This window comes from Thalassophryne amazonica, chromosome 6, assembly GCF_902500255.1.
Source record: "Thalassophryne amazonica chromosome 6, fThaAma1.1, whole genome shotgun sequence".
Classification (NCBI taxonomy): Eukaryota; Metazoa; Chordata; class Actinopteri; order Batrachoidiformes; family Batrachoididae; genus Thalassophryne; species Thalassophryne amazonica.
Window position 1 is genome coordinate 118,661,484 of NC_047108.1, and position 15,903 is coordinate 118,677,386.

Genomic DNA, 15,903 nt, shown 5'->3' on the forward strand with positions numbered 1-15,903 from the left:
GTGCAGCACTTCCAGGCGCCATCGTCGGCCCGTTTCGACCCGAAAACATCCTAATTTAAGGCTTAATTCACCCAGGACGTCGTGAGAGAACAGAGAAGATTCAGAAGAGGCCGGCATGCGGACATTCCACTGTTTAAGGACATTTCTTCAATGAAAGACGTGCGCACAAGTTTCCGTGATGACTCGGCAAATCTGTGTGCGCCGCGACAGGAAAAACACCTCCATGTTGAAAACCATTTGTAAAATTCAGGCGGCTTTTGATGGCTTTCAACAAGTGAGTAACTGAGAAATTGTTTAACAGCTTGGGCATGTTCCAACTTGCCCGTTAAGGTTTCCAACAGATGTGTTTTTCCTGTCGCGACCCCCCGCAGTCGGGTCCGGCCCGACTCTGCCCGCACGTTCTTTCATTACAAAATGTCCGTTAACAATGGAATGTACGAATGCCAACTTCTTCTGAAAGTTCTCTGACGACTTCCTTGATCAACAGAGCCTGAAATGTGGAAGTTTTCAATTTGAAACGGCGAGACGCTGCCGCCTTGAAGCGCATATCGCCGTGGGCCGTCCTTACGGCGACACTACCAGACCAAAATCTCTCATCAGCCGTTAAAATTTTTACTGAAGACCAGCTGAATTTATCGAATGGGGTCCACTCAGTTGTGCCTTACAGTTTTGAAAAAATTTTGATCAAACAAAGCAGCAGTCTCTGAGCCATTCCTAAACAATGAAAAAACGACGAGAGGGTGGGCCACTCCTCACTCAAAGACTGCCCACAGGCGAATGACGTAACCGACAGGCGTGAAAAAACTCTCGCATGCCCACGAGGGTTCAAGCATGTCTGATGTAATCACACGTGATTCAAATCCATATGGTTTTTGAAAAAAATAATAAGGTTGAATACTTTTCTAATAGACCTCGTATAACCTTGTAATATGTCTTTTAAATGTGTTTTGCTGCTCAAAGTAGCATAAACACTGTCATATTGCAGTATACACAAGTACATGAATATGTGCCACCTGTCACCTACAGGGCAGTGGAATAAGGAGTTGGGCTACCAATATATAATCTTGGGTTTATTTCCTGGTTACACTGTGTTTTAGGGGTTGGTTATACAAAATCTGTTATATACGGTGTTTATTACATGGAAAACCAGAAGCATTGGGACTTTTTGCTTTTGTCCGGTGAGTGCGAATATCCGGTTTATACGATGACTGTTTAGATTAGTTTTATTGTACTTATTTATACTTAAAAACATTGTTTATTTATATCAGGGTGTGGTTCTTACAAATAAATCTGGCTTTTCTGACCTGAAAATGGGGCTCTCATGAATGATTATCATAACCACAGAATTAGTGGTTTCTTGTGGTATTTTGTAAATGCGCTCCTTCTCAAAACGTGCCTCTGCGAAGAAGTCAAGCGCACAGTCTTCTTCTGTGGTGTTTAACAGCAGCCGGCGTCCTTACTGTTGCATTGCTGACACCTTCTGCATCAGTCCGTTATAGCAGTACTAAATCCTCTCGATGAGTCCAGTGTCTTTCAAGTATTTAAAAAGCCTCCACTTGACCCTAAGTCTAAAATACTTCCTGCAGAAAGTTCTTTGAAGCCTATTCTTCTACATTCTAACAGGAGCTCTTGCCTTTTTCTGGAATATTTATTATGATACACGAGGACCTGCTGCACACTGCTGACATTCCAAACATATCCATCCTGATGCTTTCCTTGGAGGAAGAGAGTACTGTTCATGAAAGTATGACCAGTTCTCACTCTAGCAATATTGACTTCATCCTTACTTTTCCACCTGTTTCTTTTACAGCTATTTACTGAATCTGTCATTCTACTAGCTGTTGAAAATAAATGCTTACCCTTAGTCTCCTGCTCCCAGCATTTTTGCTGTTGTACGTTAATTTCCCTCCTGATGATAAACTGATTGATACTGATGTCTGTTTTCTTTTGTCACTGTTTTTTTTTTTTTTCTTTTTTTTTTTTTCTTTTTTTTTGGCCAACCTATCCACCTTCTCATTTGTCGGGATGCCTATATGTGCTGGAACCCACATCAGTGTTATCTCAACCCCTTTCTTTGCCATATCCCTAATTGCCAAAAGAATAGCATAAATGAGCTTTTGCTGATTCCTGGATGATCCTGTCCTAATACTGTCAATATTTGTCCCAGACTCAATTCAGTGTGCGCTGTTTTAACTGTATTTTATTAAATGTATTTAAGTAATATCACTGTGTGTGCCGGGGGGATGGGGAGTCACCACATCATGGTAGATGTGCCATATATTTTCCTGTTTTTTATCTAGCAGCTGTTCTGTCTTGGGGAAAAAATCTGCAGTGACTCATGGGGTTGTTTGGGGATTCAGAGGATATACCTGTTGTGTCACAATGACTTACATGGCCGGAGGGTGCAGCCCCTGAATTGGGAGACAACCAATGTCCACCTTTATCTTTTTGATTGTTTTTTTTCTCCCCCTCGTGTATCTTTAGATTTACAAACTGATCAGCGAGACGAGGTGTTCCTTCATAGACACACTGGAGGATCTGGTGTCTCTAAATGAGAAGCTGTGCAAAGTGCCTGAATTTGCAGTTGACCTTGAGGTAACAGAGGATGTAGAATTATCGTCTGAGCAGTCTCTTGAGGCTCTGGCTCCTGTTGGACATGCTGCAGGGTTTGTTTTTTTTTGTGGTTGACTAGTGTAGAAATCTCATTTCCGCGTTGTCTTCACCCTGTTCTCCATTGCAGCACCATTCCTACAGGAGTTTCCTCGGACTCACGTGTTTGATGCAGATCTCCACCAGAGAGGAAGACTTCATCATTGATACGCTGGAGCTCCGCAGTGAGATGTACATCCTTAATGAGGCATTCACTGACCCGGCCATTGTCAAGGTGACCAAACATTGCGTCTCTTCAAGTATCCACAGAGACAGTAAGATTACTATGTGTTTTTTGTGACCGTGTGCATCCTGCAGTCAGTTTCATTAAACAAATTAGTTCAACCATATTAACAAATTTCCTGTTGTGACATTAGAAATGAAGTTGAAATAAGTTAATACCCAAGCTGTATTTTGTAATTATCCATTCTTGTACAGTAGAGTTGCTTCCTGCATCACCACGTTACTTTCAACTTTTTGTCCAGGATACATGCAGAATGGTATCATTCCAAAACTGTCAGTTCTCAGTCCAAAAAAGTGACCCCAACACAACTTATCAAAAAAGTCCTTCCATCAGGCAGCTAGCCAGCTACAGGCAGGTCACATCGACATGTCCACCACACCACTAAACTGCCGTGGGTCGTGGATAGCAACCACTCAGGCAAACAACCAATCCATCCCCACCTCTTAAAATTAAATTAAATTGTCTGCCTCAGCCGAGTGAAATGTGGGCGTCTCCTTGGCTTTCTCCAGCTGCTGGAGTGCTCAACTCTGAGGCTTTTGAGTGCTGGACATGGCCCAAATGTAAAAGCTGTCATTCCAGAGGTGCCCAAGGATCCTCTCATGAAAGGTAGTACCAAAGACATCCAGTCATCACATTAAGTCACTGGTTAATGCTCAAGTTTCACAACCTTACAGTAAGACATGAAGCACCAGCACCCTACAGACTTGGACCTTTGAGATTCCAGCTTCACCAAGCGGCTCTGTCCAGAAACCACACAACTCCAAACATTTTTCAATGGCGTTTCTCAATCTCAAAAGCAGAGAATCCAGAGACATGTTCTGCCATAAGGCTCAGACTCAAACATTCACCAGGTGTTTTGTCTGATGACTGTCTGCCTTCCAACTGCTGCAGGAGGTGTTTTTGGTAATTAAACTGCTATTCAAAAATTGTATCTCTGGATGATTATCATAATTTGGTCTCTTTTATACAACTGTATCCAGGGGGAACACCACATTCCCAAATGTCAGCTGTGGAAATGGCTTAAAAATGTCCCTACAGGGTTAAAATTCTATCAGATAATAGAGAATATGATGCGAAACACCCCAAAGAAAGCTTAAATCATGTTTGTCCCATGCAAGGGCGCAATTTAGAACTAGAAATTGGGGGGACAAAGTGCAAGGCTCGCAGGGCCGAAGCCCATAGGCCGGGGGGGTGGGGGGTGGATTTAGGCCCCCAGAAGCCAACGGTTTCTAGATAAGCTCAGATGCATTCTGAGCATCCAGAACAGTAATTTTAATGTTTTGAGAAGACCATAAAGTGGACACCATTTGACTTATGCAATTTGAAACTGTGGATATAAGTAGTTTATTCTGAGAATAGCCAGCATTGATTTTATTAACATCCTGGTGTAAATGAGGTATCACCACATGTGTAGAACTCAAAAAGAATGATAGGTTGAGTTTTCATTTAAAAAAAACTGCAATGTGGTAAAATGTATTCATAAATATGAAAGAACAGGCTCTTAATAATTATTAACTATCGCATACTGTATTTTGTTTTTCTCAAGATTTGTTTTTGCATAAGTTTGAAAAAACAACAGATCATAAGTTTAGGATAAATTACTTATCATGAATTTAATTTTCGAAGTGGCACTAATGACAACACTCATACTGAACATAATTTGGCTTGCATAGACTGATTTTGGAGATCAAGCAATAATTGCAGATGGGCTTTCTGAGGTCCCAGATAGCTTTTCTAATTTCCTTTTCTTTGAGAATTTAGTAAATTAGCATATGGTCCATTGATACTTATCAAATCAAATCAGTTTTATTTATATAGCGCCAAATCACAACAAACAGTTGCCCCAAGGCTCTTTATATTGCAAGGCAAAGCCATACAATAATTACGGAAAAACCCCAATGGTCAAAACGACCCCCTGTGAGCAAGCACTTGGCGACAGTGGGAAGGAAAAACTCCCTTTTAACAGGAAGAAACCTCCAGCAGAACTAGGCTCAGGGAGGGGCAGTCTTCTGCTGGGACTGGTTGGGGCTGAGGGAGAGAATCAGGAAAAAGACATGCTGTGGAAGGGAGCAGAGATCAATCACTAATGATTAAATGCAGAGTGGTGCATACAGAGCAAAAAGAGAAAGAAACACTCAGTGCATCATGGGAACCCCCCAGCAGTCTACGTCTATAGCAGCATAACTAAGGGATGGTTCAGGGTCACCTGATCCAGCCCTAACTATAAGCTTTAGCATAAAAGGAAAGTTTTAAGCCTAATCTTAAAAGTAGAGAGGGTGTCTGTCTCCCTGATCTGAATTGGGAGCTGGTTCCACAGGAGAGGAGCCTGAAAGCTGAAGGCGCTGCCTCCCATTCTACTCTTACAAACCCTAGGAACTACAAGTAAGCCTGCAGTCTGAGAGCGAAGTGCTCTATTGGGGTGATATGGTACTAAGAGGTCCCTAAGATAAGATGGGACCTGATTATTCAAAACCTTATAAGTAAGAAGAAGAATTTTAAATTCTATTCTAGAATTAACAGGAAGCCAATGAAGAGAGGCCAATATGGGTGAGATATGCTCTCTCCTTCTAGTCCCTGTCAGTACTCTAGCTGCAGGATTTTGAATTAACTGAAGGCTTTTCAGGGAACTTTTAGGACAACCTGATAATAATGAATTACAGTAGTCCAGCCTAGAGGAAATAAATGCATGAATTAGTTTTTCAGCATCACTCTGAGACAGGACCTTTCTAATCCAATATGGGTGAGCATAGCTCACCCATATTGGCCTCTCTTCATTGGCTTCCTGTTAATTCTAGAATAGAATTTAAAATTCTTCTTCTTACTTATAAGGTTTTGAATAATCAGGTCCCATCTTATCTTAGGGACCTCGTAGTACCATATCACCCCAATAGAGTGCTTCGCTCTCAGACTGCAGGCTTACTTGTAGTTCCTAGGGTTTGTAAGAGTAGAATGGGAGGCAGAGCCTTCAGCTTTCAGGCTCCTCTCCTGTGGAACCAGCTCCCAATTCAGATCAGGGAGACAGACACCCTCTCTACTTTTAAGATTAGGCTTAAAACTTTCCTTTTTGCTAAAGCTTATAGTTAGGGCTGGATCAGGTGACCCTGAACCATCCCTTAGTTAGGCTGCTATAGACGTAGACTGCTGGGGGGGTTCCCATGATGCACTGTTTCTTTCTCTTTTTGCTCTGTATGCACCACTCTGCATTTAATCATTAGTGAGCGATCTCTGCTCCCCTCCACAGCATGTCTTTTTCCTGGTTCTCTCCCTCAGCCCCAACCAGTCCCAGCAGAAGACTGCCCCTCCCTGAGCCTGGTTCTGCTGGAGGTTTCTTCCTGTTAAAAGGGAGTTTTTCCTTCCCACTGTAGCCAAGTGCTTGCTCACAGGAGGTCGTTTTGACCGTTGGGGTTTTACATAATTATTGTATGGCCTTGCCTTACAATATAAGGCGCCTTGGGGCAACTGTTTGCTGTGATTTGGCGCTATATAAAAAAAAATTGATTGATTGATAATTTTAGAGATATTGCACAAATGCAAAAAAGCAGTCCTACATATTTGTTTAATATGCGCATTGAATGACACATCCTGATCAAAAATGACTCCAAGATTTCTCACAGTATTACTAGAGGTCAGGGTAATGCCATCCAGAGTAAGGATCTGGTTAGACACCATATTTCTAAGATTTGTGGGGCCAAGTACAATAACTTCAGTTTTATCTGAGTTTCAAAGCAGGAAATTAGAGGTCATCCATGTCTTTGTGTCTGTAAGACAATCCTGCAGTTTAGCTAATTTGTGTGTGTCCTCTGGCTTCATGGATAGATAAAGCTGGGTATCATCTGCGTAACAATGAAAATTTAAGCAATGCTTTCTAATAATACTGCCTAAGGGAAGCATGTATAAAGTGAATAAAATTGGTCCTAGCACAAAACCTTGTGGAACTCCATAATTAACCTTAGTCTGTGAAGAAGTCTCTCCATTTACATGAACAAATTGTAATCTGTTAGATAAATATGATTCAAACCACCGCAGTGCAGTGCCTTTAATACCTATGGCATGCTCTAATCTCTGTAATAAAATTTTATGGTCAACAGTATCAAAAGCAGCACTGAGGTCTAACAGAACAAGCACAGAGATGAGTCCACTGTCTGAGGCCATAAGAAGATCATTTGTAACCTTCACTAATGCTGTTTCTATACTATGATGAATTCTAAAACCTGACTGAAACTCTTCAAATAGACCATTCCTCTGCAGATGATCAGTTAGCTGTTTTACAACTACCTTTTCAAGAATTTTTGAGAGAAAAGGAAGGTTGGAGATTGGCCTATAATTAGCTAAGATAGCTGGGTCAAGTGATGGCTTTTTAAGTAATGGTTTAATTACTGCCACATTAAAAGTCTGTGGTACATAGCCAACTAATAAAGATAGATTGATCATATTTAAGATCGAAGCATTATGCACTAAGCACTACTTATGTGTAGACACTAGTCCCTAGAGGCAACTATTTTTGGTTTCAAATCTGGGCAAATGCATTTCCAGAAAATTCTGAATGTGACAAACAAGAAACAGGTGTTGTAAACAAGTCAATGCTGCTAAAAATACAAACTTGCAGAAACAAAGATACTATTCTGACATGGTTTTGCACATAAGACTGACATGGTTTGCACATAAGACTGGCATAGCATGTTTCAAGTACACACATATATGTCAGAAGGTGGGGGGAACATACCATATTCTGTCCCCCCTGGTTGAAAATTGCACCCATGGTCCCATGATGTTTTATGACAGCTTAAAGCTAACCTCAAGTTAGAATGTTAATAATAATAATAATAAATTTTATTTGTAATGCACTTTACATTCCATGGAATCTCAAAGTGCTAGGATGTTGGTCCCTTTTAACACTGTTTTTCAACTACATTTGATAACATAGTGATTGTAGGAGGAGTCTGTCAGAATGTCTGAGACCATTTTCAAACACTTTTCAGATACTTAATGTGCTCGCAAGTCAGAATGATTAACACGCGAAATTACATTATAAATGGTAAAATATCAGTTTGTCATCAGTGATGAGCCGCTGCATGTTTGTCTCACAGTTTGTTCATCGTTGTCACATTCTTCAGTTTGTGACGCGAGCTGAATGTATTGTCTTTCCTGTTCCCAGGTGTTTCACGGTGCCGACTCTGACATTGAGTGGCTCCAGAGGGATTTCGGAGTGTACGTCGTCAATCTCTTTGACACACATCAGGCCAGTCGGGCTTTGAACTTGGCCAGACATTCGCTCGACCATCTGCTCAAACACATCTGCAGCGTAGATTCAGACAAACGCTACCAACTTGCTGACTGGAGGATTCGGTACGTAGACGATGGCGTCATCATGTATTAGTTTTGGAAAATGTCTACAAAACAAACAATGTTTAAAAAAACAAAGTTATTTTGTCTTGAGGCTATTTAACAGTTGTCTATTCATTTTGCCTCTCCAGCCCGTTGCCTGAGGAGATGGTGCAGTACGCTCGGACAGACACACACTACCTTCTCTACATCTATGACCGCATGAGAGTGCAGCTGTTGGACGCCAACCACGGGCAACCCGGCCTGCTGCAGTTTGTCTGGAACAAGAGCAGAGACGTTTCCCTGAAGGTGCACATAAATGTCCATCCAATTTCCATGCACTGTTTGCAGAACATTGACCTCCAGATATACCGTTGGCTAACCAGCTCTTCCAGCTTTTTGGGGACCTTGAGATCAGCAGTATTGATAAATATTTGTATTGGTAACATCGGGCACTTGTGCTTGATATGGAGAGAGATATAACAGCCTGTTACACACCAGAAATATAAGTAACTACATCATCAGGTATGAGTGTGCACATTAAAGTGCACTAACATTTCCTACCGTGGTGTGTTGTTTGAACTAATGGTGGTGAAGAAAGTACTGGAAATAGTGCAAAAAAAAAAAGAGGAAGATGGTCATAAAAGCCATAGTGAAAATTAACTTGCATCATTCTCTAAAACTGAGGAACTTTACTAAAAAGCTTATCCATCTGAGGGTTATAGTTGCACTAATTAAAAAAGGATAACAAAATGCAGATGAGGCTCTCATTGTGTGACCAAAGAATGGCAAAACCTTTCCACAGTGAAGTCTGTATCAATTCCACGTTTTGTTTAGCACAACTTCAGTCATGACGTTACAGTCACGGTAAATGCTTTACACTTCACATTGGAAAATGGACTGCAAATGGTAAACGGACTGCATTTAGATAGCGCTTTTCCATCTGCATCAGACACTCAAAGTGCTTTACAATAATGCCTCACATTCACCCCAATGTCAGGGTGCTGCTCACTACACACCTGCAGCAACTAGGGGATTAACGTAGACCTGCATTGAAATAAATGTGGTCAGATTTCAGAAAGAAATAGCTGATACGTATTTATAAGACCCCTATGAATGCAGTAAGGTAAATCTGTAAGCCCAAATTTGTAATTCAGCAGAGAAATCTTCATTTAAAAATGACAAATTTGCAGCTATAATTTAGCCCTCCGCGAAAACAGTTTGTACATCCGGATCATTTCCGTGACGTCGGGGACAAGACGATGCGCTCCTGCCTTCAGTCCAATCCCGCATTGAAATTGATTTTATCTGTTAGTAATGTTACTGTTATACACATCCTGGTTTCAACATCCAAAAGTAAGCTGCAATGAATGCGAGATACAGCTCTGCATGCTCAGATCAGCGGCGGCATCGACAGCGGGAGACGTTCTTCCCCAATGCCACTCTCACTGCCTCCGATGCATTTACCGAGTGCATGCGCTCGTTAAATTCCGTCGCGGGCCACTCACACCCCCGTGTCTGCTGTGCAGCCGCAGACACAGCTCTGTCTACTGAATGGAGGTGCAGCCAACTTGGCACAAGTCCAGAGACTACGCTCGCCGTTTTGATGCGGAGCGGCCGGTGACACCTGTTGCTCGCAAGGACAGACTTCTTGCGGCAAAATCCGCAGCGCCGCACATCTCGGTAATTGGAGCCGCAGAGCTCTGTGGCCGCTGAGAGAGGTTTATATCTTTTTAATGACTTGAATTCTTTGCGGGCCCTGCCTCTGTACCCTGCGACGGTAACACCGGAGGCAAAAGACAGTAGATTTTCAATGCAACACCACTCAATCAAACGGGCGTATGAAAAAGTCCCAAAAAATAATTTTCAAGCACAAATAAAAGAAATGTGTACTCGCCAAGCGTACCGCAAGACAATATGAAGTTTTTAAAAAGTAGATCCTTCCGTATAAGACAAGAAAAAGGTGCAGATGCAAACTGACGTAAATCCACAAATTACAGTTGGCGCGCACAATGCATGCTGGGATAGGGTCTTCTCCCTGACGTCTCGGCAGCGTCCCAGATGTGCTGACAGTTTTGCGGAGGGCTAAAGTTTAGCTGTAAATTTCTCATTTTTAAATGAAGATTTCTCCCTGTTGAATGACAGATCTGGGCTTGCAGATTTACTTTACTACATTCAGAAGGATCTTATGTGTAAATATAAGTCATTTTTTGGTCCAAAGATCTGACTGCATTTATTTCAATGCAGGTCTACTTTAAGGACCATGCCCAAGGGCCCTTAGTGATTTTCCAGTCAGGCTGGGATTTGAACCAAGGATCCCCTGATCTCAAGCCCAACATTTAACCACTAGACCATCACCTCCCCATGAAGATGAAGAATAATGTTTATTTGTGCAGCATTTTCTAACATTATGTACACAGTGCTTTCCAAAATAAAATGCAATGAGAAATTTTTAACCAGTGGCAGCATTATTAAGTTGCATATTAGGATGAAGCTCTATAGATAATTGTGGAAATAATATTGATATATTGTTGTTTTTTTGTTTTTTTAACCATAGTAGTTGCCCCGCCGTAGAGTATGTACATTTACATATGTCATGATCTGCCATGTTGCCATCATCCACACAGAAATACGTGAAGCCTGTGTTCACGGAGGAGTCCTATTTGGAGCTGCAGTGGAAGCAGAAAAAGAGTTTTAACACTCAGCAGCTCGCTGCCTTCAGACTGCTGTTTGCCTGGAGGGACAAACTGGCCAGGCAGGAGGATGAAAGCACCGGGTAGGCTGCCGCAAGGGCGGACGTACTGTTCTGGAAATCTGCTCCGGCTTCTTTCCCTATTTATAGTTTTTGCTGTTTTGGAATTCACTCTGAATTTTATGACATACTGTCTCAGCCAAACTGTTCCACATTTTAATGTTGTTTTGTTCATATGTGTTACTTATTTAGATACGTCCTCCCCACTCACATGATGATCAAGATATCTGAAGAACTGCCCAAGTAAGATGGTTAAATCTCATGGTTGGGTTTTCGAGCTATTCAGTTTAAGAGTACGTTTAATTTTAAGTGCATGTTGTGTGTGTTTTGTTTTTTTTTTAATACAGGGAGCCTCAGGGCATCATTGCGTGCTGTAACCCGGTTCCACCGCTGGTGAGGCAGCAGGTCAATGAGCTCCATTTGTTAGTGCAGCAGGCCAGAGACATGCCTCTGCTCAAGGTAAGAAATGTCGGCTGACACAATGAGGACACGACGTTTTCCATTAGGTAGGAAATTTCATTGTTTCTGTGGAGGCTCCAAAAACGATCACTGCACACTTTTTCTTTGTGTGCAGAGTGAAATAGCAACTCCAAAGAAGAAGGGCCTCACACCCATAAGAACGGTTGGTTAAATCTGATAAGAGTTTTAAGGTTTTCAGTGACTGAGGCTGTCGCTTTATTAAAGAATACGGTTTTGGGGTCAAATATGTTGTCTATTGTTCCCCAGTCTGAGGTTACCTTGTTTGGTCCTCATGATATGTCCAGGGTCTCTGAGGGCGAGTTCCCCTCCTTCCCTCTTCATGGTAAGCTCAGTTAATTCACACTTATGTGACTGTATGTACAGTAGTGTTCAGAATAATAGTAGTGCTATGTGACTAAAAAGATTCATCCAGGTTTTGAGTATATTTCTTATTGAACAGCATAGTTTGATTAAAAAGTTGATTGGAGAGGGGAAAACTTATACGCAGGTGCAAAAAATTATAGGCTGTTCATCTACAATGATCTCCAATGCTTTAAAATGGACAAAAAAACACGCGTGGAAGAAAACGGAAAACAATCATCAAAATGGATAGAAGAATAACCAGAATGGCAAAGGCTCACCCATTGATCAGCTCCAGGATGATCAAAGACACTCTGGAGTTACCTGTAAGTGCTGTGACAGTTAGAAGACGCCTGTGTGAAGCTAATTTATTTGCAAGAATCCCCCGCAAAGTCCCTCTGTTAAATAAAAGACGTGCAGAAGAGGTTACAATTTGCCAAAGAACACATCAACTGGCCTAAAGAGAAATGGAGGAATATTTTGTGGACTGATGAGAGTAAAATTGTTCTTTTTGGGTCCAAGGGCCGCAGACAGTTTGTGAGACGACCCCCAAACTCTGAATTCAAGCCACAGTTCACAGTGAAGACAGTGAAGCATGGTGGTGCAAGCATCATGATATGGACATGTTTCTCCTACTATGGTGTTGGCCCTATATATCGCATACCAGGTATCATGGATCAAGTTTGGATATGTAAAAAATAGTTGAAGAGGTCATGTTGCCTTATGCTGAAGAGGACATGCCCTTGACATGGGTGTTTCAACAAGACAATGACCCCAAGCCCACTAGTAAATGAGCAAAATCTTGGTTCCAAACCAACAAAATTAATGCCTCGCAGATGTGAAGAAAAACTGTGGTTATACAACTAAATACTAGTTTAGTGATTCACAGGATTGTTAAAAAAGCAGTTTGAACATAATAGTTTTGAGTTTGTAGCGTCAACAACAGATGCTACTATTATTGTGAACACCCCCTTTTCTACTTTTTTTTTACTAATAGCCTAATTTCATAGCCTTAAGAGTGTGCATATCATGAATGCTTGGTCTTGTTGGATTTGTGAGAATCTACTGAAATTACTGGTACCTTGTTTCCCATGTAACAATAAGAAATATACTCAAAACCTGGATTAATCTTTTTAGCCACATAGCACTACTATTATTCTGAACACTACTATATGTAGACCTTTAACATGTATGTTCTTGTGCAGATATGCTTGTCAAACCAGGAAAACTGTTCTCAGATGACGATCACGAATCAGATGTTGAGATTTCGGAAACAAGTAGTCTCATGGCACCTGCTAAAATCACGCTGTTTGAGGTAGAGTTGATTTAATTAAGTTTATTTCGTCATGTTTGTCGTTTTATTTATTTCCTGTGTGGATTTTCTTCACTTTTAAAGGAGGTGGGAACAGAAGTCGACCCCGAGTCTCTCACTGTGTCTCAAATGAAAGCCAGAAGTATCAGTGAGTCTTTTGAAAACCCCTTTAGGATGGTAAGTTGTGATGATTGAGCATTGTTTGGATTTAAGTTCACTTTATTCAATTTTGCTTCTTTTCTTTTCAGTATTTACCTGCCAACAATGCACATATCAACAAGAACGCCAAGCGTGACCCCTCTTCTAAAATATTTGAGGTAAATCAGAGTGCCAGTCTTTTTTTTTTTTTCTTCTCAGTGCTACATAAAGAAGTAAAATCATAAATATCTTTAAAGAAAAAAATAGTTTGATGAAAGGCACAGCAGCTAATGAGCTTGTGTTATGTGATTAATAAAATGCTTCAGTGTTTATCGCTGTGCCACCTCACATGAACAGATTAGCAAAAGATGGAAATTGCAGAGTGTGGAGCAGCAGCAGAAGGAACTGGAAGCCAAGAAGAAAACTGCTGAAGAGGCGAAGGCACACGCAAAGAAACTGACAGGTAACAGTATTGAATTTATTCAAGCATGTAGACCAGATAACTCGGTGGATAGTCTGTTTGATTCCCGCTCACGCTACCTGTCTGTTTTCTTGGACAAGATGCGTAATCTGTATTGTCTCGGCATCGATTGACCTGCTATGGAGTGGTGTCCCATCCAGAAGGAGTTGTAGACTCTCATTCGTTTCACGTGACAGAATCTGACGATATTCACCAGTGGACCTCGGGGCCTGTTCAGGCATCCCAAGGCGTGTCTCATGATTCCATTTAATTATGATTCAAAGGGCTAAGACACGATAGTAAACAGATCTCAGTGCCTCTTGATGCATCTACTTTTTAAAATAATTTTAGTTTTTCTTGCTGTTTGACTGTTTGCTACCTTTTAAAACAAACTGTATTTGGATTTGGAGTCATCTCGTGGTGAGGTTATGTCATTGCCAGTATTTTGACTTCATTTCTTTGGCGACTCTGATTCATAGTCCTTTGCCTTGTCTTGATATAAATATGTGTGATCTCCAGTTCAAAAAAATGTGGGTTCTCAAACATGTTAGCCTGAACTAGCACCCAGTAATCCTTGTCAAGGGAAGGGATCAATGATTGCTATTCTTTTGTTCTTTAGTCTTCCCGTCATGCGACAAAATGTGAAAGACAGTCTCTTTTGGGCTACTGTGTCAACATGACAGCTTCCATCAGGGGACTTGCTCCCATGAAGGACAAATTCCAAACTCATAAAACACAATTTTTTTTTCTTTTTGCAAGTAATTATACACTAATGAACAGATGGTTGTGAATTCTATGTTCTATTTCTACTACACCCCTACATCCTCCACACTGTAGCTATAAATGATGAATTTAGTTTAACTTGACACAACTTGCATATAGTGTGGCTCTTATCCAGGTCCTGATTTCACAGAAAACCAGTACTTTATGTTGAACGGTAGGAGCTCATCAATAAATCTACCTGCTGAGGCGATTGGTTGAAAAAGTCCACAAGCCAGTAGTCAATTTTGACATAATCAGTACCACTTAAGGGGGGACTAAACAACTCTTACAATCCAGCCTCAGTGCACCATGGCCGAGACAAAAATGAAGTAAAGGGATGAATAAATGGAATAGTTGTGACTGTATTGAATGTTTGGTCTCCACAGTAAAGGTCAAACAAGGTCAATGTCATTGGATTCTATGACCTGATAATTAAGCATGACAGGTGGTGCAAACTATTTCTTTTTAAAACCCTGTGAACTCAACCAGTAATGCGCATCACTTTTTACTAAAATTGGACAAACTTTAACTTTGGACCCCTGTCCAAGCTGAAATGGATCTTTTTCACAGTTTTTGCTGTTTTTAACCACATAACTTCATAACATCCCATCATAGATAGTCCAAACTGTACCTTTTTTGGAATTCTTATGATCACACAAATAATGAGGTGTACTTTTCAATGTGACTGGAGCATTTTTAAATTTTGATTTCTGTGTAATTCTTCATTAACCTGTTCCTGGTTATGGTTGTCATACATTTTTGTGTAGGCCATGGTACACTGAGGCTATATTTTAAGTGCGGTTTAGTCCCCTTAAGTGGAACCGAAAACCTGCTTGACCCATAGACGAAAAGGAAAACCTGCACTGTCTATCAATGTTCCATTATTGACATTTGTGACTTGATTCACAACCGTCCACATCCATGCTGCGATGCGTCTAAGAATCGTTTCTTCACACCCCTTCCCCATGTGCACCTTTTAAACTACAATATGTGCATGTAATGTTCTTCACTGTGCTGTTTCTTCTACAGAGGAAAGAAACAAAGCTAAACAGAGCTACCAAGAGTCTCTCCAGAATGTTGCCACTGTTCGCCAGCAGGCAGCGGTGAGTAAATTTATATTATACTGCAGAAGCACATACAGTACAGCAGACAGAACACACTCTGACCTTATGACATCACAGAAACAAAATCAGCTTATTCATTGTAAAAGTTTTTAAATTATACTCTCATCTCACAGTGAGGGGAGGTGATGATCTAGTGGTTAAGCGTTGGGCTTGAGATCAGAGGATCCTCGGTTCAAATCCCAGCCTGACCGGAAAATCACTAAGGGCCCTTGGGCAAGGTCCTTAATCCCCTAGTTGCTCCTGGTGTGTAGTGAGTACGGATGGGTATTGATAAGATTTTATCGATGTCATTATCAATTCTAATTATCGATCCGATTCCGT

At 41.1% G+C, this 15,903-nt stretch overlaps 1 protein-coding gene across 1 annotated transcript in view; it reads left to right on the top strand.

The window, feature by feature from the left end:
* The window catches only part of exosc10 (exosome component 10), an 84,338-nt gene that overhangs the window by 54,925 nt on the left and 13,510 nt on the right, over nucleotides 1-15,903 (top strand). Inside the window, exons 8-21 of the mRNA XM_034173240.1 lie at nucleotides 2,485-2,595; nucleotides 2,741-2,884; nucleotides 8,049-8,239; nucleotides 8,368-8,524; nucleotides 10,843-10,991; nucleotides 11,160-11,210; nucleotides 11,315-11,426; nucleotides 11,542-11,589; nucleotides 11,694-11,769; nucleotides 12,992-13,101; nucleotides 13,183-13,275; nucleotides 13,347-13,415; nucleotides 13,594-13,699; nucleotides 15,488-15,561. Coding sequence (XP_034029131.1) covers nucleotides 2,485-2,595; nucleotides 2,741-2,884; nucleotides 8,049-8,239; nucleotides 8,368-8,524; nucleotides 10,843-10,991; nucleotides 11,160-11,210; nucleotides 11,315-11,426; nucleotides 11,542-11,589; nucleotides 11,694-11,769; nucleotides 12,992-13,101; nucleotides 13,183-13,275; nucleotides 13,347-13,415; nucleotides 13,594-13,699; nucleotides 15,488-15,561 — 1,491 coding nt within the window. The remainder of the gene's footprint in view (nucleotides 1-2,484; nucleotides 2,596-2,740; nucleotides 2,885-8,048; nucleotides 8,240-8,367; nucleotides 8,525-10,842; nucleotides 10,992-11,159; nucleotides 11,211-11,314; nucleotides 11,427-11,541; nucleotides 11,590-11,693; nucleotides 11,770-12,991; nucleotides 13,102-13,182; nucleotides 13,276-13,346; nucleotides 13,416-13,593; nucleotides 13,700-15,487; nucleotides 15,562-15,903) is intronic.